The following is a 25135-nucleotide window of genomic DNA, read 5'->3' on the forward strand; positions in this document are numbered from 1 at the left end:
CAGGCACACTGCGGGCTTCACAAAGGGACATACAAGTTACAGCAATTAATTACTCGCAGGGTCTGGGAGACTGTCTCCGTAATTAAAATTTGTGATCAAGCAGTAGCAATGGGTGATTAAAAAGCAAATAGCAGAACACATACCTATATATTCTTCTTTAAAAAGATAACGTGGTTTTGTGTCATAGGACTGGGTGATAAATTGACTGTAATTTTAACCATTGTGGTCGTTTAAGCAACAGATACATTTCTAATATGCAAGTGATAGCTTTAGAGTGAGTCATTTTTTTACCTATGCAGTTTATCTGTCAGTAGAAGCAGACACATGTTGAAACTATGCAAGAATTTATGTCCAATCCAACAAATAGTTTTGGATGAAAAAACAGAGAAAAAATTGAGGGAAAAAAAATGTTTTCAGAAAGATTTATTTAATTTTGGAATGGTAGCTCGTGACCTAATGTTCCTATTGTAACTAAAAACTAAAAAGAAATCCCCAAATCCAAAGTACTCTGTTGATTTGAAGATAAATATTTTTTCCAGTTCTCACACCCAGCTATAGTGGCACATGCTCCCAATGTCTGTCCTCCCCAGAACATAAAAAGTTTTTAAGGACTGAATGAGAGAGAAATTTAAACAGAGGCATCTTATCAGCAAAGAAGAAGACATGACAATGCTTTGGATAAAGCATTTAAATGTTTTATCTCATTTGTGAAAAATACTTTGAGTATAATAATAGAATAGCACTGAATTAAACTTGCCCAACTCCAGTGGGACTGGAAGCATCCTGAAGATTTTGGCTTGGGATCCCTCTTTACAACATTTTTTTAAAAAATTATCTGATAGCTGGAGCAGTGAAGATCATTCCCAAAATAAAAGTAACCTTCATAATTATTTTCATAGGCTGTTTTTGACAAGGCCGATTGATTGAATATGATTTCCAATTAGTGTATTTTAAAAGTTACATGTTTGTCTTTCCTTGTTGTGAAGTGTTCTGTTCACAAAGATATTTATTATTAAAAATTATTCATAACCTCTTTTCCAGAATATTTTTGTCCAAGAGATTGTTTAAGACAAGCTGTGAGTATTGGCTAGCCTATATCTGAGCTGTGTTCGTCACAGACAGTGACAATGGCATTTTCTGTGCTCTGCTGGGTGGCTGAAAGACACCTGCAAACAAGGTTTTGGAGATGCTGCTTCCAACTCTTCATTGAAACTCCCATTTCCACATTTTGCAAGTCACAAAAGATCAACATTTTTTGAGAAACATTGCAGCCAAGAAGCCAACAGGAAGGTTTGCTGAAATGTTTCCATGCAGAAAACAAAAAAATATGAGCAGAATAAAGTTCAAACTGACACCAACAAACTGTATTTGGTACAGTACAGCCTGTTTCTCATAGCTGTGTTCAGAGGTGAAGAAAACTTTGACCTGGGTCTAAGGACTCCCTGAAGGGGAATGGACTTCCAGCAGGGAGATGCACAGCACCATGTAAGGCTTCACAGCAATGAAATACAGGATCGTATGGCAGTCGCTTACTGTAGAAGGTCTTCCCTTTTCATATGTGGCAAGTCACAAATTCAAAGCAAGAAGTTGCATGAAATGGAGCTGTAACTTTGTACCTAAATGTGTAATTAAATTATAAACTGAATATCTTGGCCATCGGCCACAAGAGAAGAAATGTTCGATTAATCTGTGTAAAAAAAGAGTTCATATTTAAAAAATGAAAAGTTAAAATCCAAGACCAGCCCTTTATTACCACGCCATGACTACAAAAAAAACCCCCACAAAACCCCAAATTTAATTATCTGAGATATTATTGCTTGATAGCAGTTTAGCCTTCTAGTTCGGACACTAAAACATTCCTGATGTACGAATGGCGAAGGGTTAGACCAACACTTTTTCCTCTGCCGACAAACTAGGTTTTGCAGTTTTTCTTGAGTGAAACACCTCTTCCTTTCAGAATAGTATCTACCTAAAACACTTACCTTACAACATAGCTATGAGGGGCTAAGTTATGAGGCAACAGGAAATTGCAAAAAGATTGGGGAAAAAAAGTGGAACAAAAATGAAAGAAAATGAAATAAAAAAGAAAAGAAAATTAAGAAAAAAGAAAACTCAAATTGAAAAAAAAGCAAATAAATCTTAGACCATGGAAAATAAGCTTCGTGAAAAAGTAAGGATTTATCTTTCACCTTTCTACAAATGCTTATTATTTCTTTCCTTTTTATACTAGAATGTGCACAAGAGAAAGTCAAGTAACAGCAACGAATAACTCACACCCCAGTGTAAAAAAAAATAATCCAAAATACTTGTGAAATTAGGGATTTTGCGGAGGATTTACAGTTGTCTCTTAGAATAACTTAAAAAAAAATAAAATGCTTACCACTGGTAGAGTCACAATCCACACTAGGGAATGTACAAAACTTTAAGCTGTGAACTGAGGCTGAGGAAAAAGTCATTACTAAATTAGCAGAGCCGATCTTCAGTCAGCCAAGTAGAAGACTCCCCTTTCTATCAGTTAATTTAGACAACCAGTCCTCTCCAGCCCAACAGCCATCTGCACCTCTTTAAGTTGTCACATTTGGTTTGATTGAAATACTCACACAGTAAAAAAAATCCAGAACTTTGAGACAGCAGGATTCTTACTGACAAGCTTTGTAAAAATCAAACCTATTAAAAAAAAAAAAAAGCAGCTAGACAAAGAAGCCAATATACAGACATTTTATTGGGGTAGGTTTTATTGTGAATTCTGAATGGCACAGTAACTAGTCTGCAAAGGTCAGCCAACTACGTTATCCAAGACAATTACAAATATCACCCCAACAATTTTATACTGTGACTCTTTTGTAGCATTATTTGGAACCATCCCCCAAATAGCCAAAAAGCAATGAATATTTTTCATGTCGAATCATTGTTCAAGCATTGCTGTCATCTTCCTAATGTCACCGCACCAACCTGTCAATGCCCTGCAATGAAACACTTCTGCACAGCAGTTTATCAGGGTGCCTTGCACTGGGAAATTGCAACTACCAGCAATCTTGAAATGCTTTCTTGAGTCTTCGTATGCGTGCTGTGTCACTTTCACACTCAGAGAGCTCTCTGATAGGGATCTTGCTCCTCTGCTTATGAAAACATTCAGTATTTTTACTTTTAGCAAAACAATAAAAAACAAAATACATATTCTCATGGAGCAGAAACACAACTGCACCTAGGAAGGCATATATAACGTCTGGCAATGTACTTGGCCAAAAAGCCTGAGAGATACACACTTCACAAAAAAACATGTTTTCTATTTAGGTATGTCCACACAACCTGTAAATTGATTATAAATTTGCATTAAAGTATAAAATATATCCAAGACCAAGTGTCAAAATGAAGGGGTTTTTTTTTTGGGTGAGGGAAAAAAATAAAAGCTCCTGTAAGTGTCTGCACATTTGCTTCACCTAAAGAACCTTAGTTGAAAAGGCAGGTAAGTTAAAATCAGTATTTTTCTGCACAGCAGAAATTCAGGTTGATACTACTGTATTTGACTTCCCATACGAAAAGTACAGGATATGAAAAGCAGTGGTACCTCAGAAGACAATTTGTAATACTGAAAAATCCCAGGGAATGTCAACAGTACATGGCTGCAGGTCTTAGCTTTAAAAAATTTTGAGGATTTATGATCCACTTGCAAAGAAACAGTAAAATTGTGGGTGTAAAGAAGCACTTCATAAAATCCTTGCATAAATTTTTACCTATAACTAAAGAATGTGAAGTCAGCAAAGTGAAAAGTGGAAAAGTTAACATCTTATTAGTTCTCATTCTAGCATGTCTTTTTTTTTTTCACTTAAACAGCTGCATATGGGAAGTCCCTCTCTTTTTAAAGGTTGCAAAAAGGGATGATATTTTGTCACTGAAGATGCCCAGAGAGGCTGTGGAGTCTCCATCCTTGGAGACAGTCATAAGCTGTATGGACATGGTCCTGGACATGGTCCTGGGCAAACCTGCCCTAGGTGATGCTGCTTTGAGCAGGGGAGTTGGACCAGATGAGCTCCAGAGGTTCCTTCCAGCCTCAACCATTCTGTGATTCTGTGATCTTCATTAACCAGAATGATGTGTGATGTTGCAAGAACATGTCTGCTAATCACATACTAGTGAATATTGTGTATGTGCTGCACAATAGAAAGGAAGTGAAGTATTTTTAACAAGAAAAAAACCCAGATAACTTAATAGTTTAAATAAGATTCAATTATACAATTCTGATTTCCTAGAAAGTGTTTTTCAGCTGAATGACTTAGTGCATTTTAAGTGCTGTAAGACTAAAAAAAATTTTCCCTTGACTGAGTTCTCTAAGTTTTTATTTGATGATGAACAGACAAAACAGAGGGGGATAGCTTACAGTTCTAAACATTGCATTTCATTGATGGTTCATCATGGCATACATGATGATTTTACATTTTACATGCAACATGTAACAAAACTGCCATTGCTCACTCCTAATGTGCACTGTGTTTTTTACGAGAGAAGAACTCCACAACACAAAGTGTAAACTCCTATTTAGAAAGTCTCTGTCTGAACCACCAGTGGGGCCTTTTCCCCAGTCTGAGTTCTCTTGGCCAGCTAATCTGTATCACATAAGATCAGAAATCACAGCATTCGTTTTTCAGTGCATACTATTTTTTACGCTGTCCCAGGAAAGCTCACCCAGTTCTCCCAGTCCTATTTCATTTGTTGTACTGGCGGATGGCCTAAAACAGGGAGAAGCAGTTGGACTTTGAATGCATTGTCATTTTTCATAAATTTGCTGTGCACTGTATACACTCCATCCCTCCATTTCTTCCTTACCCAACTCCTAGCCAGAATGAACTTTCCACCAGCCCCAGCTGCACGCAACTGCAACTGCTTTCCTCCACATCAGTGGTTGAGCAAGAGTATAGTGATTCCCTGTTGTTAAAATGTGCCTAAAAGAAAAAGATTTGCTGATACAAATTCGAGGTGTAGCAAAAGTTACTTCTGGGTTAAAGAAATTTTGGGTAGTTGTAAACAAAATATTACCTTGCCCTTCCTCTTGGAGGCTGTAATATTTTTCCCAGCTCCCCCTTCATAGTGCCCCATAGTTTGTAACTGCACTTGGCAAAAGCTTATCTTCCATAGTCTGAATGTGGAAGAGTTTTGCTTATCTATCGTGTTCATTACTATGTGATTAGACAGTAGCCACCACTCGCTGTAACTCTGATGTGAAATGAGGAATGTGTGAAGATTTACTGCTTACTGTCTAAACGCAGCTTGGAAATATATGTCTACAAGAATAAACTTGCTTTTCAACTTAAAAGTTATAGCGTACACGTTGCTTCAGAATACCAAGGAAAATCACCATAGCAGGAAATCCCCATGTTGACCCACTCAGGCTGGTGTCACAGTTCTGACCTAATCAGGAAAGGAAATGGTTTACAAGTAAGACCTACAAGCCGAGGTCAGTGGCCTCCATGAAGCAGCAGTCAGGGGTGTTCGAGGCTTGGGCTCGACTCTCATGGTAGCATTCGGTCATGTCTATAGCACCTTCTCGGGCTCCCAGCTTGTTAGAAATAATAGAACTGGAGATCAAATTAAGAAGAAAAAAGTTACAGTGGTAGTCAAGAAAGGCTGGTTTACTCCTTCCCGCTAAACCTCTGATGACAAGGCTGCTTTATTCCCTCACGGGTTTCCACAGCTCCTCCAACACTGTTCTTCCTGGCACAAAGATCACGTACTGTCATTCATGTTTGCAGATCTCTCATGCTTTGCCTTCTAGAACTGTTCCAAGATGGAAAACGCTGTCACTTTTTGATTACTGCCATCCACTGCCAGGAGGGCTTGTGGGGCAAAAGACAACAGCTGCAAGTGGGTAGTGTTTCATGCATGGCCGATTTGGGGAAAGTGGGAGTGATAAGAAAGAGCCATCTTGGACATGCCTCAAGGTGGCTGGGTGCAGGTATTCCTTCCAGCCATTTTTGGGCTGTGTAGAGGAAAGCCACTTGCACACCTCAGCCTCACCACAGGGTGCTCTGACCCATTGTCCCATCCAGGTGTCCAAGGGACCAGGCCTCCGGGGAGTGCTGTTGTGCCCCATGGCAAGACATCGCTGTGCCCCGTGGGAATGCCAGAGCCCACTGAGGGCAGGGCAGGATGTCAGAGCCTCACTGAACCGATACTGAGACAGTCACACTGAACTGAGGTGGCTGAGAGAGGAAGCTAGTCTTGCATGGCTTCCCCTGAAGTCCATGTCCTCCACAGGGCTGTTCAGAGGTAGAGACTAATTTAAGGACGGGTATTGGGGAATGTGAAAACCCTTGCATTTCCAGCTGTCAAAGCTCATTAGGATTTTACCTACAAGTGTCCTCCCAGCAATGGCATCTCAGCAGCATAGTGCAACAAGACAGTATCAGCCCCAAATGCTGCTGAGGACCGAGTACTCCCTGGGCCACCCAAACCCCTCACAGCTACATCAAAAGACTCTCCTCAGAACTTTTTCATGACTTTTCTTCAGAGTCTGCCCAGCTGAAAAGCACAGTGGCATTAAATTGTATACGCAACTACTTTTTTTTAAACAAAGCCCCCAAGCCTGACAGGCAAGGGCAGGGATGGGATTAGGCAAACATCCTATACAGACGGTTCCTCTTTCTGTCTGTCAGCTTGTAAGTGCTTTCTCTTCCGAAACTATACAGTACTAACTGAGCCGGAAACAGCTATTTAAAAGGTGATTAGAGTGTGACATTTTTGTTTGACCTAACATCAAGCCATGTGCAGCTTAAATGTCAGCAAAGCTATTTACTATAGGGACAGACAGGCCCTAGCATGCTTAAATCTACCCAGCGTCTTAAAACTGCTTGCTGTCTCCACTCGGTGCACGTGAATGACACTGAAGCCAAGATGTAAAGAAGTACAGTGCTCTGTAAACTGTGATGATTGACTAAAATGCTGGGCGGCACAGTGCATTCAGCGCGAGGCTCACAGGGAGGAAGACAAAATAATGGATAATTAAAGTCACTCTCAGGTTAGAAAGCAGAGGCCTGTGCAAAACTTTCCCTTGGCTTCGCAAGAGTATGCCAACAGCTGGCGTGTTTTGTCCAGGGATGTCTGAGGAGCTCAAATATTTGGACAAAAATAGCAAGCAGAATTGTGTTTTTATTAGAGCAGGAGCTGCATCGGTCACGTGAGAGAAGGGGGAGCACAGCCCCCAGCTGTGGCTACGGGTCCTGCCGTGAGCAGCCCCCTTACAGCCCCTGCAGCAGAGCCCTGTGGCCTCAGGGCTGTGGCCTCCCGGGGCTGGCAGAGCACAAATCAGGCCCCCCAGCTGCAGCTGCCATGCAGGGTGACAGAGGGGAAGGGGGGCTCCAGAGCCATGCCACCGGCTGGCAAAATTATAGCTGAGCAGTGGGGGAGCATGAGGCTAACACAGCTAATTACGTGCATCTCTTCCTGTGTGAGAGCCGACAGGAATGACGCGGATTCAGATCCTGCAAGGATGCACGAGCACATACAGCTATAAAGCGATGTACAGAGTTATATAGTATCAAGAGCTCTCCCTGGAAGACAATGAACTGGTTTGCAACGGATGGAGATAAGTACGCTTACATGTCCTTAATGGGACCAGAGGCGTATATTTGGATGGCGTTTCAGCCTGACCTTCTTCTCAGAGCCTAGAATAACAAACAAATCAGTGTGCCTTTATTTTGAGAAAACCTTGCTCGCAGTAATAAGGGTGGGTGGGGGCATTCAAAAGGAAGCAGAGCTGTGATAAAACTTCCATTTTGTTCTTTCTTGCATGTCAGAAAAAAATTTACATTATAATTCAGAGTGCCTTTCAGGGTTTATTTTTCTTTACATTGTTACGTGCCTGATCACATCTGATTTTGGAAGCTAAGCAGGGTCTGACTTGGCTGGCATTTGGGAGACTGCTGAAAATGCAGTAGACTGAGCAGGATCTGTGTGCTTGTTATACGAATGCGCGGTACCTAAAAGCATGACTAGGGGGGAACGACAAGAATATTCACAGCTTTTCCATATTTTAAAATATTGTATTTCTCCATATATAGCAACTGAAATAACACCATGACCAAAAATAATATCATGAATATTAAATAAGCATTTTTTAAAATAAAAAAAAAGAGACTGCTTCTGAATACTGGTTAATACTTTCCAAAGAGCACAGAAAAACCCTTTGAGCAAACTGATCATCAGGTCATTAGAGATAGGAAATAAATTCTTTAATTTCTGTCTGCTTGCTATTTACTTTACTAAGTGTTGACAGTGGCAGGGGACTGTAAAAATCTTTGCAAAACTCATTTAAGTACAATAAGTGAAAACAGTATAAACTTTTTAACAGAAAAGATATGAAAGGTAGCCAGAGGATTTTTTTTTATGTGGGGTTTACTGTTGATCTCAGTGTTTTCAGTGACAAAGGGCTTATATCATACAAAGGTTCCTTCCTTCTCACTTTACCTTAGAAAATTCCAGAAGATCAAAGCCAATCTGTTACGATTTTGCTTGGAGGCTCCCAAGCAAGTGTTAAAACTTTAACAAAAGTTTCCTTCATTAAAAATGTTCATTAGTCATTCAAGTTAAAACAAATATCGTTTAAAAAAATAACAAATGTAACTAGAACTCCCTTCCTCTCGTGCTTTCTTACCAAATGCCATCAGTGGGTACCACTCAGATCCTGAGTGGGCCTTGCAGTCCAGGGTGAGCTTAATATTTTTTTGTCACCTCCTGCCCCCCCAAAGTTAAAAAGGCAAACACCACAGTGAATGTGTCACAAAGAAAACAAACATCAAACAGATCTTTGAGTAACTTTCTTCCAACTTTAAACAAGAACTAAATATGATATGGCAAAGCAAGGTAAGCTTCACCTGCTGTAAGCCTCTCCCAGGTAGTGCCTGGGATGCCCTTTCTGAGTTTTGCAGCCCTTTGTTACATCAAAATGTGAGGGATTTCTAAACCCTGATTTGGATGCATCCCCCAGCAGCAGGGAGAAACTGACAATTACTGAAGCAAGGCAAGTTGTTTTCAGTTTAGCAGTTTTTTTTCTAAGCCAGGCTTGTGGTTTCATTTAAAGTTTGAATGCTTCCATTCTCTGAGAAGCCCAGTGGCTTTTCAATAGCAGAAGATCAAATGATGTTAATTGGGCACTGTGACCTAATCCTCTAATTCAGCTGCCTTTTTACGTTAGAAATGTTCTGCCCATGTAAGACTGATTTGCTCTTAAACTGACTTCTTTTTTTTTTTTTTTTTTTTTTTTTTTGTGAAATGTGCTATTCTAAAGTTCTACTCCTGGCTCCACGGATCTGGTACACAAATAAGGGACGACCGCTTTTTCTTCATTTTGTAGGTTTAGATAGGCTAATCCTAAGGGTTCTGATAGAAAATCTCTTGTTAATCACCGAAAGCCCAAGATGTTAGGCAACAGCAACGAGAAGAGCATTTTTCTTTTTTGGTAATGATCGCGCAGGTTACCTACACTGAATGGGGCTACTCTGATCAGCCATTGCCAATTATAGGAAGACTACCGTAAGTGTACTTTCTCCTTACCCTTCAGATATACATTCCATTGATGTTTGCATGTGTTTCACCAAAAACTGAACCAATCTCCTCCTTTCATTTTTGTTCCCTCACTTCTTCTGATGTGGTGGCTCTGGTGTGCTGCCTCATGTGACAGGGCTGCCACACCACCTTCAGCAAAGGGCAGCTGGAGCAGCGCTCCTCTGCAGTGTTCCCCTTCTCTCCATGCTGTGCATTTGTGGGTAGATCGCAGATTGCAGCCACACCTGACATGCAGGATCACAGGAGAGAAAACAGCCTGCCCGGTTGCTCCATGAACAACTGATGTCTTATGAGATACTGTCTGAGATGGCCTCATGCTGGCATGAGGAAGGGGGCAGCTGGGTGACCCCCAAACACAGCCTGTCGTACTTGGCAGGTTTTTTGACACTGTAACACCAGAAGAGCTCCTGAGCTGTACAAATACCAACAGACAGACCATTAGCACTGGTTGTGTCTACCAACATTCACAACCGCATCCCCTAAAGAAGGCCACGTGCGGTGAGCCTAGCCAATCTATAGGCCATGTGCATTTAACTGTATTACTCAGTTCCCATGCACACATTTGGAACTAAAACTCTACAAACCCTGATGACAGCCATCGCTCCCACAAGCAACATGCAGGTGCCTGCATTCCTGCACAAACCCAGAGGCCAGACACTCCTGGAACACTAGGCTCTGTGGTCAAATGAGTGATAATGACCAGCACAAACTGTCATTTACTTAGCCCTAGGCTGGATTTGGCCAATATTTACAGATAATAACCAGCTCATAGTTAATGCTATCAATGTTAACCTACTTCCTATGAACCTTGCCTGTCTGATCTGTAGTGTAAGTCTCAGCAGATGTCCAGCCCTTGGCACAGACATCAGTGCGTGGTGCCTCTCCCACCTACTTTGACAGTCTGCGTAGGGCAGCACAGGGCTCCCTGGGCACAAGGACACACAGTCTGGCATCTGTGAGGTATGTGGCAGAGGGGGAGAGAGCCACATGGCACACACGGGCCTGTCCCTCCAGGGGTTTGATGGTTTCTGTACCGTTCCTGAGGATTCTGGCAACAGATTTTAATGAGCTACTTCTACATCATTGCTAAGATTGCCTCAGGTAAAGAAAGATATGATACAGTCTGGAGAACTAAAATGACCATTTACTGTGCCTGGCAGGTGCTCTTCAAGCTTTTTGCTCTTAAGGAGGACATCAGGGCTGTTGTTCCTGCCTATTGGGTCTGTAATACGCCATCATTTTGCTAGATCCCGTCAACTACACAATTTTTTTTCTTTTTTTTTTCCTGCCAGATGGTTAACAAATGAATCCAATCAATTAATTACTTTCCCTGAAGATATTTTGCCAACACAACGTTTGCAGTGTCCGTATTGGCAGAACACATAAGAGTTTTCGAAATCCCACGTGTTACTATTGACCTTACGTAAACCACAAGCTGATTAAGATCCACCTTATGAGCAGTTAATGGGTCTGTCCCCAGTCATCTGGCATTTTCATATTACTGTGCCAAGTGTGTAAAACATCCCCTGTTCCCCAGCGCTATTTTCTTAAAGAAAACGAAGCATCATTTCAGCCTGGCATTGGGTAGCAGCAAAGTGGTCGAAGCAGCCATTTGTGGGCAGTGAGCGCCATCTCCAGCTACCAAATAATAATTACTCAGCGATAACAAAACCACTAATTCAGTATTTCTCCTTTGGAATCGCCATCTGTTCTGGACAAAGATGGGGGGGAAAAAAAGCCATTTGAGACTGGTGAAAGATTGAGACTGAAGCCTTGACACTATCTTAATATCCTGGAGGGAGACTTTGCAAATCCTTGCTAAAGTTACTGAATTAAATAAAAAAGCTGCTTAAAATTGCAAGGAGCTGGGCATCCCAAATTTGTTTCTGCTTTCAGGCTACTTAGTCAAGAATAAAATCACATCAGATTTTAATAGAGCTAAAATTTGTACTATATTATGGTCCTCCAGCCTACAGAGAGTCAATGCATCTAATACTACACATGAGGTGTTTGATAAGTACTTGGAAAAGCCATAAATTATACCTCTAGTATTGTCCCAGAATGACTCGGTAGAAAACTAGTGTAAATAAGCAATTATTTTTGCATATAAATTGCATGCAGAAGAATTACATAAATACAAATATTACAAGAATTACATTATATAAATAGTACAAAAATTACACTTAATTACATAGATACAAATATTACAAATTATTACAGATATTTAAAAAAATCACATAAATACAAAAATCACACAAATACAAATAGAAAAGAATAACATCTGTTATATTAAGTACAACTGTATCTCATGTGTACATTTTATCCCACATAAATGGTACATATGTTAGCGTACACTTTTAAAGAAATTCTGTGCTGAAAAACATAAACCAAGACATTATTTATAGCTGATGCCTGAGAAATTGTTCTTCACCACGATGTTAAATGATGTTGTTGCCATCCTGTTACCCAGCAGCTTTCTGTTCTTCCTAATACCACGGGAAACCTCAGGTCTCCAGAGCATTCATGGCTCCAAAGGGTTCAAACGGAGCAGAGATATTAAGTGCGTTAGAAAATCAATCTGTGAATGCGGTCATACTGCTTTTGATAGCGTTCTCTAAACTAAATGGACAGCCAAGGTTGGGGCCTGAAAGGCCAGCCTCATTAATGTCATAGAAGAGTTTGTTCTAGAAACGTATCGTAAGGACACCAATGGCAAAGGAGTCGTCCCACAATAAAGCTGAAAATCATGCCTCCTCATGTGTGCTGTACAAGATTAATCCGTATTAAAGAATTGTTAAAGAATTTGCAAAAGCAAATGGATCACTGGATTTAAAGGGCTATGAATACTAAACATGTACATTGAATAGAAAGATTCAGGAAGGGTTAAAAGCCAAAGCATCTGTTATCATCTACCCTCAAAAATAGCATTCCTGAACTAGATAAAACATCTTATTTAAAATGCAAATTGTTAAATTACTCTGTGTTATTTTTACGATTGTCTGAGTTCAGAAGGTATTTGACAAGCATTCAGAAAACCAAAGATTCAGTTTGCAGCTACAGAGACTGCAGGATACAGAAAGAGAGTCGATTAAGCTCTATTAGAAAGAGACTTGTAGAGAACAAGGCAGCAACCAAGAATAGCTGGCATGGATTTATGAAGGACACTTGGCCAACCTGATTGCATTCTATGATGAAACAGCTGGCTACACGGACAAGGAAGGAGCAGTGGACACAATAGGTCTTGACTTCAGTACAGGTTTTGAAATAATTTCCCACAGGGCTTTTGCTCACAAACCAAGGAAATACGGCATGAACAAGCTGGCTGTTACATGCATTGAAAACTGCCTAGGCTGATGGGCCCAGTGGGTGGCAACTGGTGGCTTGGCAATCTGCCTGAAGGCCCATAACAAGTTGAGTACACCAGAGGTTGACACTAGGGCCCATATAGTTCGCTGTCTTCATCAAAAACCTGGAGAATGGAACAGGATGCACCCTCAGCATATTTTAGGATAACGCTAAGTTAGAGCGGGTGGTTGGCATGCTAAGAGTCTCTCAGCTTTGAGAAGGGCTGACAGTAGCCTTAACGTGTTCAACAAGGAGAAACACAAAGAAATGCTCAGCCCTACACCTAAGGCAGAATAAGCCCTTTCATTGGTATCGGCTGGGAAGAAACAGGCTGGCCATCAGCTCTGCTGAAAAAGACCTGGGGTTATGTGAAAGTCAAGCCCAATATGAGCAAACAGCATGCTCTCATCCCAAAGAGGGCAAATCAGGCAGCAGCCTACATTAGAAGGAGTATGGCCAACAGACTGAGGGAAGTTACTGTCCCCCTCTGCATGGTGTTGGTGAGGCCCTGGCTGGACACAGGGCCCAGCTTGGTGCTTCTCCAGATCAAGACAAGGCATCTCTGGTGAAGGCTACCAGGATCAGGATCTAAATCACTTCACCCTGAGGGAGAAGCTGAGAGAGCTTGGGCCTGTCTTGCCTGTTGAAGAGCGTAAGGGGCCATACAACAGCAGCCTACAACTACTTGAAGGGGGTTTACAAATATGACAGGGCTAAACTCTCCTTGGTAGTGGCAGGCAATACAACAGGAAACTATGGACAGAAGTTGTTTGGGAGGTCCAAAGAGGACACCATGAAGCAAATTATTTACTTGGACAAACTGTGGAATTTTTATTTTGGGTGGTTTCGAGAGCTCTCAAGACAAAAACGCAACCAATGTGACTTACTTCCAGCAGGGAGGCTGGGCTGTGCAACACCCAGAAGTCCTTTCCAACCAACCTGCTTACGATTGTGCAGACACGTAAAGCAGATGACTTTCCTGGTGTATGATTCTTGTTTATTGTGGGCAGATAGCCTTAAAATGGTCACCAAAACATTGTCTGGGTTTTATTATTAATTCAGGAGTATGTTTAAGTATACACATGAGCAAAAATAAAAATACTCTGCCATCTGTTGATATCTGGCAAATCGCAGATGTTCTTTTCTGAAAACAGTATTTCATCGCCACGTTTAAACGCTTACCTGCTATTTCAGTTGGCGATATAAAAATAGCAAAGAAATGCAATGGATTTTGAAAAGCCACTGATTGTAAAGTGATTCAGTGTGTTATTTATTCAACTTGTAAAAGTGATGAGCAGTGCCTGCAGCCAGACTCCAGGAGTCCCCAAAATAATTTAAAACTGAGTGCAGCAGCTCTGATAACCACCCTCTCTTCTCTGAATAATTACATGAGTTTGCACTATTTACCATTGTTTTTTTTTAAAGTACACTAAAAGTCACCGATATGATGTTTTGACTGAAGTATGAGCTATTCCTGACTGCGCAACTGCCTTCCCCTCCTCCACACCAGGGACTTCTCCCTTCCGCACCCCAGGAGAGGACACACCACCACCTTCCCTTCCCCTCCCCACAGTGCTCCCGCCCGCAAGCAGCCTGGATTCTCCTGCCGCTTTCATAGAATCATAGAATGGTTTGGATTGGAAGGGACCTTAAGGATCATCTATTTCCAACCCCCCTGCCACAGGCAGGGACACCTTTCCACTAGACCAGGTTGCTCAAAGCCCCATCCAATCTGGCCTTAAACACTGCCAGGGAGGAGGCAGCCACAGCTTCTCTGGGCAACCTGTGCCAGTGCCTCACCACACTCACAGTAAAGAATTTCTTCCTAATATCTAATCTAAATCTACCCTCTTGCAGTTTAAAACCATTCCCCCTCATCCTGTCACTGCATGCCCTTGTAAAAAGCCCCTCTCCCACTTTCCTGTAGGCCCCCTTCAGGTACTGGAAGGCTGCTAGAAGGTCTCCTTGGAGCCTTCTCTTCTCCAGGCTGAACAGCCCCAACTCTCTCAGCCTGTCCTCATAGAAGAAGTGCTCCAGCCCTCTGATCATCTTCGTGGTCCTCCTCTGGACTCGCTCCAACAGCTCCATGTCCTTCTTATGTTGGGGGCCCCAGAGCTGGACACAGTACTGCAGGTGGGGGGTCTCACGAGAGCAGAATAGAGGGGCAGAATCACCTCCCTCGACCTGCTGGCCACGCTGCTTTTGATGCAGCCCAGGATACGGTTGGCCTTCTGGGCTGCAAGCGCACATTGCCGGCTCATGTTGGGCTTCTCGTCAACCATCACCCTCGTTGCCATCGCAGTCTGAGCCGTTATTATTAAAGCGCTATTGGTGGTTAATTAATCCCTGAGGAGCCAGAGCGTTGGCAATACGGTTCCGCCACACGCCGGGCACCCGCACCCCACAGCCACCCGCTACGCCCGTAGGACCGCAGCTGCAGACGCAGTACCCCGCGGCCGGCTGCCGGGGCGGGGACCGCGGCGCCCGGCCCGCCGCTCCCTCCCGTTCCCCCGGCGCAGTCGCCCAGAGGCGCCGGGACCGGCAGGGGGAAGGAGGAGCGAGTGGGGGCGGTGGCTGCCGGTCGGCGGATGGCGGCGGGGGTGAGCAGCGGCGGCGGCCTGCTGCCTTTCCTGCGGCTGCTGGGGCAGCTCAAGGTGATCCGGGCCGGCCTCGGCGGGGCAGCGGGCCTGCGGGGGGGCCGGGCGGCCGTGGTGGCTGGCGGGGTGTCTGCCCGCGGCCTTTCCGTGCGGTGGGCCGGGGCCGGGGCCCTCAGGGCGGTTTCCCCAGCAATCACCGGGGTGGGAGCGGGGGCGCGGTTAGTGGCGCCCGGCCCGGCCGCCGGGCCCTGGCAGCGGGGCAGCCGGCGGAGGGCTGGGGCGGCCGGGGTGTGACTGCCGGCCCGCCGCGGCGCCGGCGAGGCCGAGACTGCCCGCCCCGGTGCTGGGGCTGCCGCGGGGAAATGCGGGCGCCCGGTGGGGGACGGCGAGGGTGGCCCGGCGCCTCGACGCGAGCGCCGTGAGGCTGAGGGGGGCGCCTGCGGCCGATGGTAGGGCGGGAGCTGCTGGTGGTGCGTGTCCCTTGCCTGTGAACGGCAACGCAAAGGCACCGGTCACAGTCTCCGGGGAGCCCGGTCTTTGGGGCAGGTGTTTCCCGGAAGCATCAAAGCTCACCGAAGCACGGAGCTTACGGTGGGACAAAATCTCTACCGGCGTCTGTGAAGTGAGGTCCTTCAAAGCCTAAGGTTTTGACGTTTATGTGGCTGTGACGCTCTCCTCATGCAGAGAGTACCACGGACGGGATGGGTGTACAGGAACGTGGCGAAGCCAGAGAGTGTATCCGATCATATGTACAGGATGGCGATGATGGCCTTGGTGACCGAAGACAAAAGCCTTAACAAGGACAGGTGAGACAGCCTGTGGTTGTCATGACCATGCGTTAATGTTGTGGGAGAGCTGCGACCAAAATGCTAAAAATAACTAGCATCCTGAGGAAGAGCTTTTAAAACACACTGAAGGAGTTTGAAATCCTTTCCCCTCTTCTTTTCCCTCCATCCTTTGGACAGGGTGCTGTTTACTGAAGAGCTGAAAGGGGCTAAAAACTTTCATTGCTAAACTGCAAGTGCTGAGGCAAGTCTTTAATGCAGAGGCTCTGAGCTGGCCTTCTCTTAAGCCGTAAGTAAGCAAGCTGAAGACACTCATTTAAAACACAGTTTGAAGCAATAGACAGCAAAGGCAAAGCCATAACACCATGTGGGTTTTGACAGACGGAGTTAGCACTCAGCAGCAGTAAGGAACCTCAGAAATCATCTAGCATAGCAGAGAAGGCATTGTTGAATGAGTGGTCAAGTCTAGTGTGGGATCATGCTTGCTTTGTCCTTTCAGGAGGTGATGTGAAGGCTTTTTTGAGTATTCTGCTGCAGACTGGCATAGCTATAGAGCTGTGAGTGTCAGATTATATACTGAATTCGGGATGCCCTCCAATCAGATTACCTTCTGCCTGTTGCAGGAATAATATGAAGTGTATAATGTAGTTAGTTATCACAACATCTCCAAAAGCCAAGCATACAAAAGCTGAATACGTTACTTTTGAATGCTATGCTCTGGTACAAAGTGTATTTATACTTAAATCTACATTTACAAGCAGCAGTAGCTAGAAACCAGGAATTAAAATCATGTCTCGGTGGAAACTACTTCTCTTAGCAAAGAAGTGAAAAATGTTATGTAAAGTTTAAAAAAACCAACCAACTTGTAAAATAGATGAAGGGGATAAATTATGCAGTCTCTTAGCTTTATGAATAACAAGATATAACTTAAAATGCTGAAAAATGAATTATTCTGTCTTTACTTCTTCTCAGGTGCATACGACTAGCTTTGGTTCATGACATGGCTGAATGCATTGTTGGAGATATTGCTCCTGCAGATAATATCTCAAAAGAGGAGAAACACAGGAGAGAAGAGGTATGGACGTAAGGCAAGAAGCCACATCTGCAAAGCGTTCTGCATGTTTTTAATGTTCTGGTGGTAGTGAAGGGACCCTCTAAGCAACATAATACTGTCACTGGCATTAGACAAGTATGCTGCAAACAGCCAAAGTTTTCAACTCATTGTGATTTTTGTACATGTAATGTCACCAAGTACAAAGTTACGGAAGGAGAACCTTTGAAGCAGTCTTTATGTTGGCCATTTATTCCTGAACTGGCTGGATTTTTGGTAGCCTGAATTAATCATGTTGACCAGCCTTACCAAGAGGTGGGGAGCAGGGAGTAGGTGCACTGAGAAGGGTGGGTGACAGTTCGTGGCAGATCATTTGTGTGATGCCAGCTCGGGTGGTTGTGACAGAGACTTTATTTAAACCATTTGCACAGGACTTCAGACACAGATGTCTTTTATTTTTGTCATGAGTCTTTGAGTGCAGCATGCCTAGAGTTCTTTTATTTTTGGCCTTGTACGATCTGTTGGTTTGTAATTTCTGGTTTGTTGCATTATTTGAAGAAAATATACACCACTCCTCCATCCGCAGCTAGAGGGCAACGAGATGCCTCAGAAACTCTTTAAAGGCTACAATTAACTCTTCAAAGAGTGTAAAAAACGTTGCAGTGATTTCCCCGACACACACACTTTTATGCTTATCTATTTAAAAGTTGGGTTTGGGAGGGGCTATGACTAACTCTAGGAGTAAGCGCTTTGCTAAGAAATTTTTAAAGCAAAGCAAATAATTTATTTTCTTCTACAATTATTAAATTTTAAAAATTAAAGATCAAAGGGGTATTCAGAGTTCTTGAAGTACTGTCTTTACTGCGATTTTGATATTTCTTTATTTTGATGTACTTCCTAGTGTGTTCTTACACTAAACAAAAAAAAACCAACCCTCTTTCCTGGAAGCCTCCAAAGGTGATTTTGTCACTGAGAATCAGGCTTCAACTTTGCCTAGATGGAATTGTGATTTGTATTTAGGGAATGAAAAAGACATTTTGATGCCTAAGTATGTTTAAGAAGTTTTCTTAAGTATTTGCAGCTACTTATGTTCTCATTTCACTGAGTGAGGACTTTGCTGTTGACTTTGTGGGAAGGAGGGTCAAGCATTAAACATTTAGGCTGACTCTGAAATACTTTGTTGTAAAAATACACCAAGGGTAACACTTTCATGAGGTGGTTGAGCTGAATTATCAGTATGTTGCTTCCGCTGCAGAGTTCTCCTTTTTTCCCCTTTGCTCTACAGCTGACATTGAGCTGGTTCTGAAGTTTGCTGCTTGTGCAATAAGTTTAATCAGCTAGTCTCACCAAGGCTAAGGCAGCAGAAAACGAACTTGGTTTAACAAAAAATGAGTCTGGGTTTTTTCTTTGGGGTTGTTTGGCTTTTTTTTATTGCCAGGTAAGTCATTTTGGCCTGCTAACCTTGAAATCTGAGGAGCTCCATAGCTGGAAGGAGGTGGGAAGGAATGAGACCTTGATGCTTCAGTGGTGGGGAGCAGCTGATTCAGTTCAGTTATATTGTGAAACTATGCCCTGTATTTGAAGTGGAGAAACAATCATAGCACAAAACCTTTGTCTTGCCTGTGATGTTGTTTCTTTCAGAAGCACCCCTTAGTGTTACTAGGAAAACAGTAGAAATAGCACAGAAATGAGACTGATCAGCTGGGAGAGCACAAAGAGCAGGCAAAACAACTTCTGCTTGCTGGTTATACCATCAGTTTGATATTGTGTTAAAGCTTGTACCAAGATTTTTATTGTTGAACACATGGCATCTTAATCTGGGAGCACTGTGGTTTATTGCTGCAGGGTATTAAATGGATTTTTTTCTCTGTTTTTCGAAATTGGAGATTTTTAAAGGCTTGTGTTGCCTGCCTGACAGTCAGTAGCTGTTCTCAGCCCTGATAGTGAAAATGTGCTAATAGAGTGTTTGGGAGGGGGCAGTTGCTTGTCAACACTAGGAGTTAGTATTTTGAAGCTGCTTTTATGAACTGCACCTATAGCATATTAAGTTCAAATGTTGCATCCACTAGGTAAATGTGGAAGGCAGAGCTGGTAATTGACGGCGGTTCCCTGGCATTTGACTTGCCTGTGTTGCTCTGGGCTTCTTTTTGAACTCTGGAAGATATTGGATGTGCTTTCAGGTTGTTTTTCTTGTGTTTTAGATTACTTCTCTAACAATTTGCTTAAGCAGCTCCCAGAAAAGATTCTTCACTGAGTGGTCCTACTGTTTCTCTGGCAGATTTATGTACATGTGCGCTTTAGAATACACTGTGTAGTGTATGTTTTTACAAACTTGGTAACAAGTAGTTAGTTCTTAAAAAAAAATAAAGATAAAAATGTGCTTGCTCAAAAAATGAATAAATGGAAATGGCTTCTTTTTTTCAGGCAGCTATGCAACAACTGACCCAGCTGCTATCAGACGACCTCAGAAAAGAAATCTATGAACTCTGGGAAGTAAGCTTGCATTCTTTTAATCCTTTACTAAAATTCAGGGTGGGCTGTTGTCCTCTTCCTCTTTATTTATCAAACTGTGTCATCTCTTATTTTGACCTCAAGCAAGGCAGATTCGTTTGCTTGGCAGATAAAGCTAATGGTATGAGTCAAGGTCACTCTGGAATCTTTTTCAAACAGAAACCCCAAACTTTGGTAAAATAACCAGCTTCTGCCTTTGGCCTCTCGAAGTTCCAGATGAACCTGTCCAGGGCTTGGTTTGTACAACTGAAGGAACTCCAGCCCTCTTGGATATAAATCTGTTTTTTTACTAGATTGTCATGTTTGTTCAGATCTGGCTGTTTGCAGCTCATGATCTTTTAATACAGGAAAAAATAATGGGAGCTGATGATGCTGTGGATTCTGCTTTTTATGCAAGTAATAATTTAGGTGGCTTCCATTTCTTTCTTATGCAGCCAGTTAGGCTAAAATATTTAGTAGTAACTTCTGTTTTAAAATTAAATGTCATGTACTGACACAGAACAGTGCTTTTCTACAAACACCACGGATTGCTGGCTGGTCTTGGATACCTTAAATGTTTGCATTGGAAAGTATCTTCTGTATTTGAAGGTGATTTAACTTTTTGATGTGAACCCGTGCTGTTAACTGATAAGATCTTTCATCCTTGCAAACTAGGGATGATTAGATTATTTCCAGTCAATTCAAGTTTGTAAGTACTGTGCTTTTTCTCCTGGCATACAGTCGCACGAGGGCAAGTGCATCCACAATCTCTTGTTCACACATTGCAAACAAAGCATTATATGTTTCTTGGACTCTGTGACCTGAAGCTGTATTTTATGCTGATATTCTTACTTTTTCACTTGGACTGTATTTAAATTCTTCATATTTGGAGCCAATTTCTGGCTTTTGTTACAGCACCCTGTTTGTCTGGGGCTTTTTTCCTGCTGTAGTTGTGTGGTGAAACTGGCAATGGGGATGGGTTTTTAGTGGTATAATTCAAGGTAAAGGGGGTAAACCAGCATAACTAGATCTGGGAAATACTGTGTGTGCATTTGTTTAGTGAGGACTGGTTCCTTCTCCCTTGGGATGCTGTTATAATTGAGGAAAAGGAGTTTTTGATAGGTAAGATTAGTTCTGTAGGACTTTTTTTTTGCATATATTTTTTTCTTTGCCTCAGTCTACTCTTATGATTGTGTAAGAGCTGGTTCAGTATGCAGTTAGTTCTTCAGCATGTTAGCCTTTTATCATTCTCATTAACCATGATTTAACATATGCACACTTTTGATCATTTGTTCTTTGTTTCTACCTTCAGGATAATTTGCTGGCATTGAGTCTCCAATGCAGCAGTATGAGTGTAACCCACATAGCAGCAAGTGTAACCTAAAAATCTAATATTTGCATGTAGTCCCTCTAGTCTTGTTTTAAGTGGAACAACTAGATGCTTCTTAAAAAGAAAAAAAAAGGGAAGAAAAAAAAAAAGGCAGAAAATAAGAAGCCTCTAATCACTTGGTATCACTCTGGATCACTCTGCTCTCAGCTAGCCAGAGGCATTTCTCTCTGATTTCTTTTTGTTAGTGAAGGAAGTTATGGCCCAGAGCTGAACAGTGGCTGGGACAAGATCTGTTGACACTCTTAGCAAGTCCTTCCTGTGCTGCTCTGCCCTCTACTCTGCCCCTCTTTCACTTTCAGGCTTATTGCTTTGGACTGTATTGGTGGGCACTCTGCAAGTGTAGTGTAAGGGAGAAAGGTAGCAGAAAGATGCCTCCGATATGTTTTCACTTTATAACTTAATCCAGAATATGTTTGGAGAAACATTAAAGTAGATTAGTTTCTTCACTTCAGCTCTGTCCTGCTTTTTTATTTTCAAGAGCAAAAGCATGAGAGTAATTTTTAAAAGCCAGACTGTGGTGTTTGAGAGACCAGTTACTGTTTTTCCAAAGTATACTGTTATTTCTCACTCTTAAACACCTGCGGGGGTGAAACAGTAAGTGTTTATTTCAGCACTGTGCACAGATGCACATAAAATAGCTGATGTTTCTTGAAGTTAATGTGAGCTGAGGTATGAATAAGATCTGGTGGGCTGTATGGCACAAAGATGTTGGTAACAGATTGATACTCCCAGTTAATTGCTGGAGGTGGGACAGACCTTTACAAGCAAGCAGCCATAGTTCTCCTTCTCCTGAAGTTCTCCTTTGTAGTGCTGCCAAGAGGTTCTCTTTGGTGGCCAAAGAAAAAGTAGAAATAAATAGATTTAAGAAAATAAGAAGTAGTATTTAAACAACATAAAGATGAGGCAAAGCTCAGACTGAAAGGAAGGTAAAAATGTTGAAATAAAATTGATTACTAAAATAATGATCAAAACGTAATTGAAAATGCAAAGCATCGTTCAGATCCAAATAAAGTAGTATATGAATCAATCATGGCTATCAAAATCTGGATTTCTGACTTTCAAGGGTAAAGCAATAAGCGTAAGAACAAACAGGCTCCTGTTCAGACAAGGAAATGTATGTCAGACAAGGAAATGACCATGACACTTACCTGAGCATCACTGTGCTGGAATTACAGCCCAGGATCTTGCCACTATGAATGACACCCACACCCATGGTTGTCTTCTTAAGATGCAGAAAGAGTTGCCATGTTCTTTGGTCAGCAGGAAGAATTCCTTAAGCCTCTGGTCTGATTATTGGTGATGTTGATGATGAATGGGGTCAGACCTGCCGAGGGTATCAAGGTGATGGTAACCTGCACAGAAAGAAGCCTTTTTCCACAGTTGGTTTTGGAAGTCAGGAGAAGACCAGCTGATGAAACATGAAATACAGTGCAGTAGATTTGGAAAAGATAAAATTAAATGGCAGACTCGTCTGCAGCCATCACTGGAAGCATATGACAGCAAAATTGTTCAAGTTGACTAGAAATGTGAATGACTCACAAGTATATACTGACAATGACTGGAGAGAGAGAAAAGATAGCTGAGAGATTAAAGGATTTAAAGTCTGAAGGGGAGGAAACCCCTTAACAACTCCCTCCTTATCTCCTAGGAGAGACATAAAGACAGAAGGAGCTCAGACAGATTAGACCAAAAAGATTAAGAAGGAGTGACAGGCGAAATGTAAAGAACAACTCCTTATAGAAACAGCAAGTGGTGAAGACAAGTGCAAAATAGGTCTTAAAAATAGGTAATGGTAATGCATAGGCACACACTGTCGTAATTCATAGCCTTAGCCAGGCCTGAAAAGATCTTTATACATAAAATGTTGTTAAATGGAACCTATTATTTAACTTGTATGTCATGTAGGGTTGTCTCCATATCATCCCTGATTCAGCCAAAACATTTGATATGTTTTTAACTTAGAGTATGCAAAAGAATTGTGTTCTTAAGTCCTATTACATTTAATAGAAATTTAGCACGTACTTATTTCAAGTGTTTTGTTGAATAGCAGTCTTAAAAAGAGTGAAAGATGTAATTGTTTTGCATATTTATGGAGTGGCTTGTACTAATGAAGAAAAATGTAGATACATAAAAACCTTCTAATACTCTGTTTCAGACCAACAAAATTTTTTTCTTATAACTGCAAATCTGTTCAGGAATATGAAAACCAGTGTACTGCAGAAGCCAAGTTTGTAAAACAGTTGGATCAGTGTGAGATGATACTGCAAGCATTTGAGTACGAAGAGTTGGAAAACACACCTGGCAGACTGCAGGATTTTTATGATTCAACTGCTGGTAAGACATTTGGGCTTTTTTTTCTTTCATAAATGAAATAAAATACATAAATTGCCTTTTTTTTTTTCCTGATAGACATTCAGAGCAAGTGAGAACTAGTTATTTTACTCATTGCTCAAGTACCCTAAATATTTTTGGGGGAAACTTACTGCAGTGTGAAAATACCTTACATTTATCTGTATGTATTGAACCTGAATTTCACTTATGCCAAGTTCCTTTTACATCACTTTTTACCTAGAGAGAGGCCCAGCTTTCATTACACTTCCGGGTGTTTAAGGATCTCCCTATACCATCAGAGGGCTATAAAAGAGGCTTCAGTCTTCACTGATGCTCTGTCAGCAGCTTTTTTCTACTTTGTTAGTGTTTCGTGAACCAGTAACTAAAATTTGTTACCCCTACATGATCTGTGCTCTTGTATGACCTGCCCAAGGTACATGTGAGAACCAGCTCAGTGAAATGTTTTAGGTGCCATTGCATTACTTTTTATTCTATCCAATGCTTTTCATCCTTTCCAAAATAAACTGACAGTGGAAAGGGAAAATAGGTAAAATAATAGTCTTTATTATTTTAGCAAGAGAGTTGAACACCAGAAGAGGAAGGAATGTGACTCCAAGTCATCCTATCCTGGGAAAAAACTAGGGACAGACAAACTCAGGGAGAGGACCAGCTACCACCAGACACAGACCCTGACAAGACCCATTTATACTTCAGTGACTCCTCAGGGAAATAATAAGCTCTCTGAAAAATGCAATAATTTGATTAGGGAAGAAGGGGAAAAAAAGGACATCATCAGCATAGCTGGAATACTTGATATTCTAATTGACATCTTTGCCCTCCTGCTAGAAGTCAGTAACTTGAGCTAAGCTGATGTCTCAGTAGAGCCTACAGCATATACCCTGCGTGCACCTGTAATTGGGGTGGTTTCCTGTAGCAGAACACATAGCATGGGATTGTCCTGGTCAGGGTGCATCCTTTTTTCAGCTCTTAAGTGTCTTAATAGAGCATCAAATATTTTTATAAGTTTGGGGGGGGGGAATAGCTGTAACTACTCTTACAGTTATTCCATAGTTGGAGTAAAATGAGAGTACTCTCTTGCTTAAAAGAATAATCTGGCATTTATTTTGAGCCTAAAGCAACATCACTGCTAACCTTTCACTGCCAACCTTTCACACATAGGAAAATGAGAGCATTTTTAATTAACCTTCCCTTTCTTTTGTTTTGCAGGAAAGTTTGTTCACCCAGAAATACTCCAGCTTGTGTCACTGATTAACACAGAAAGGAATAAAAAAAAAGCTGCTACATCTCATCAACATTCCTGAGGTGTTCCTAAACACTGTAGCTATAATAAATATTTTGATTTACATTCTGTGCATTATTTTTCCTCCCATAACATCACTAATTCTGCCAGCAGATTTGTTTCTGTGCATTCAGTGCTGAGAATCCCAGGACCACTTAGGATCAGGTAGAATAGTGACCTCCCATATCAGAGGTTGTGTCAAGGACCAAATATTTAGAATGGGTTTTTTCTTTTTTTTAATCAGCCTCTGATTGATGCAGTCTCAGTTACAAGTAGATTCTCCACTGG

General features: G+C 42.0%; 1 protein-coding gene across 1 annotated transcript; it reads left to right on the forward strand.

Moving 5' to 3' along the window:
- Nucleotides 1-15368: 15368 nt before the first annotated feature.
- Nucleotides 15369-24913, forward strand: HDDC2 (HD domain containing 2). The gene is made up of 6 exons (XM_068410709.1): nucleotides 15369-15557; nucleotides 16185-16306; nucleotides 17258-17360; nucleotides 19761-19829; nucleotides 23412-23550; nucleotides 24775-24913. Exons 1-6 carry the CDS (start codon nucleotides 15492-15494, stop codon nucleotides 24867-24869), a joined length of 594 nt encoding a protein of 197 aa, XP_068266810.1. The 5' UTR covers nucleotides 15369-15491; the 3' UTR covers nucleotides 24870-24913.
- Nucleotides 24914-25135: the final 222 nt, after the last annotated feature.

This window comes from Nyctibius grandis, chromosome 1, assembly GCF_013368605.1.
Source record: "Nyctibius grandis isolate bNycGra1 chromosome 1, bNycGra1.pri, whole genome shotgun sequence".
In the NCBI taxonomy this organism is placed as follows: domain Eukaryota; kingdom Metazoa; phylum Chordata; class Aves; order Nyctibiiformes; family Nyctibiidae; genus Nyctibius; species Nyctibius grandis.

Coding starts and splice junctions, on each gene's coding strand:
- HDDC2 (XM_068410709.1), top strand. CDS start 15,492: ATGGCGGCGGGGGTGAGCAGCGGCGGCGGCCTGCTGCCTTTCCTGCGG. Junction 15,558..16,184: donor GGCTGCTGGGGCAGCTCAAG/GTGATCCGGGCC, acceptor CTCCTCATGCAG/AGAGTACCACGGACGGGATG. Junction 16,307..17,257: donor AAAAGCCTTAACAAGGACAG/GTGAGACAGCCT, acceptor ACTTCTTCTCAG/GTGCATACGACTAGCTTTGG.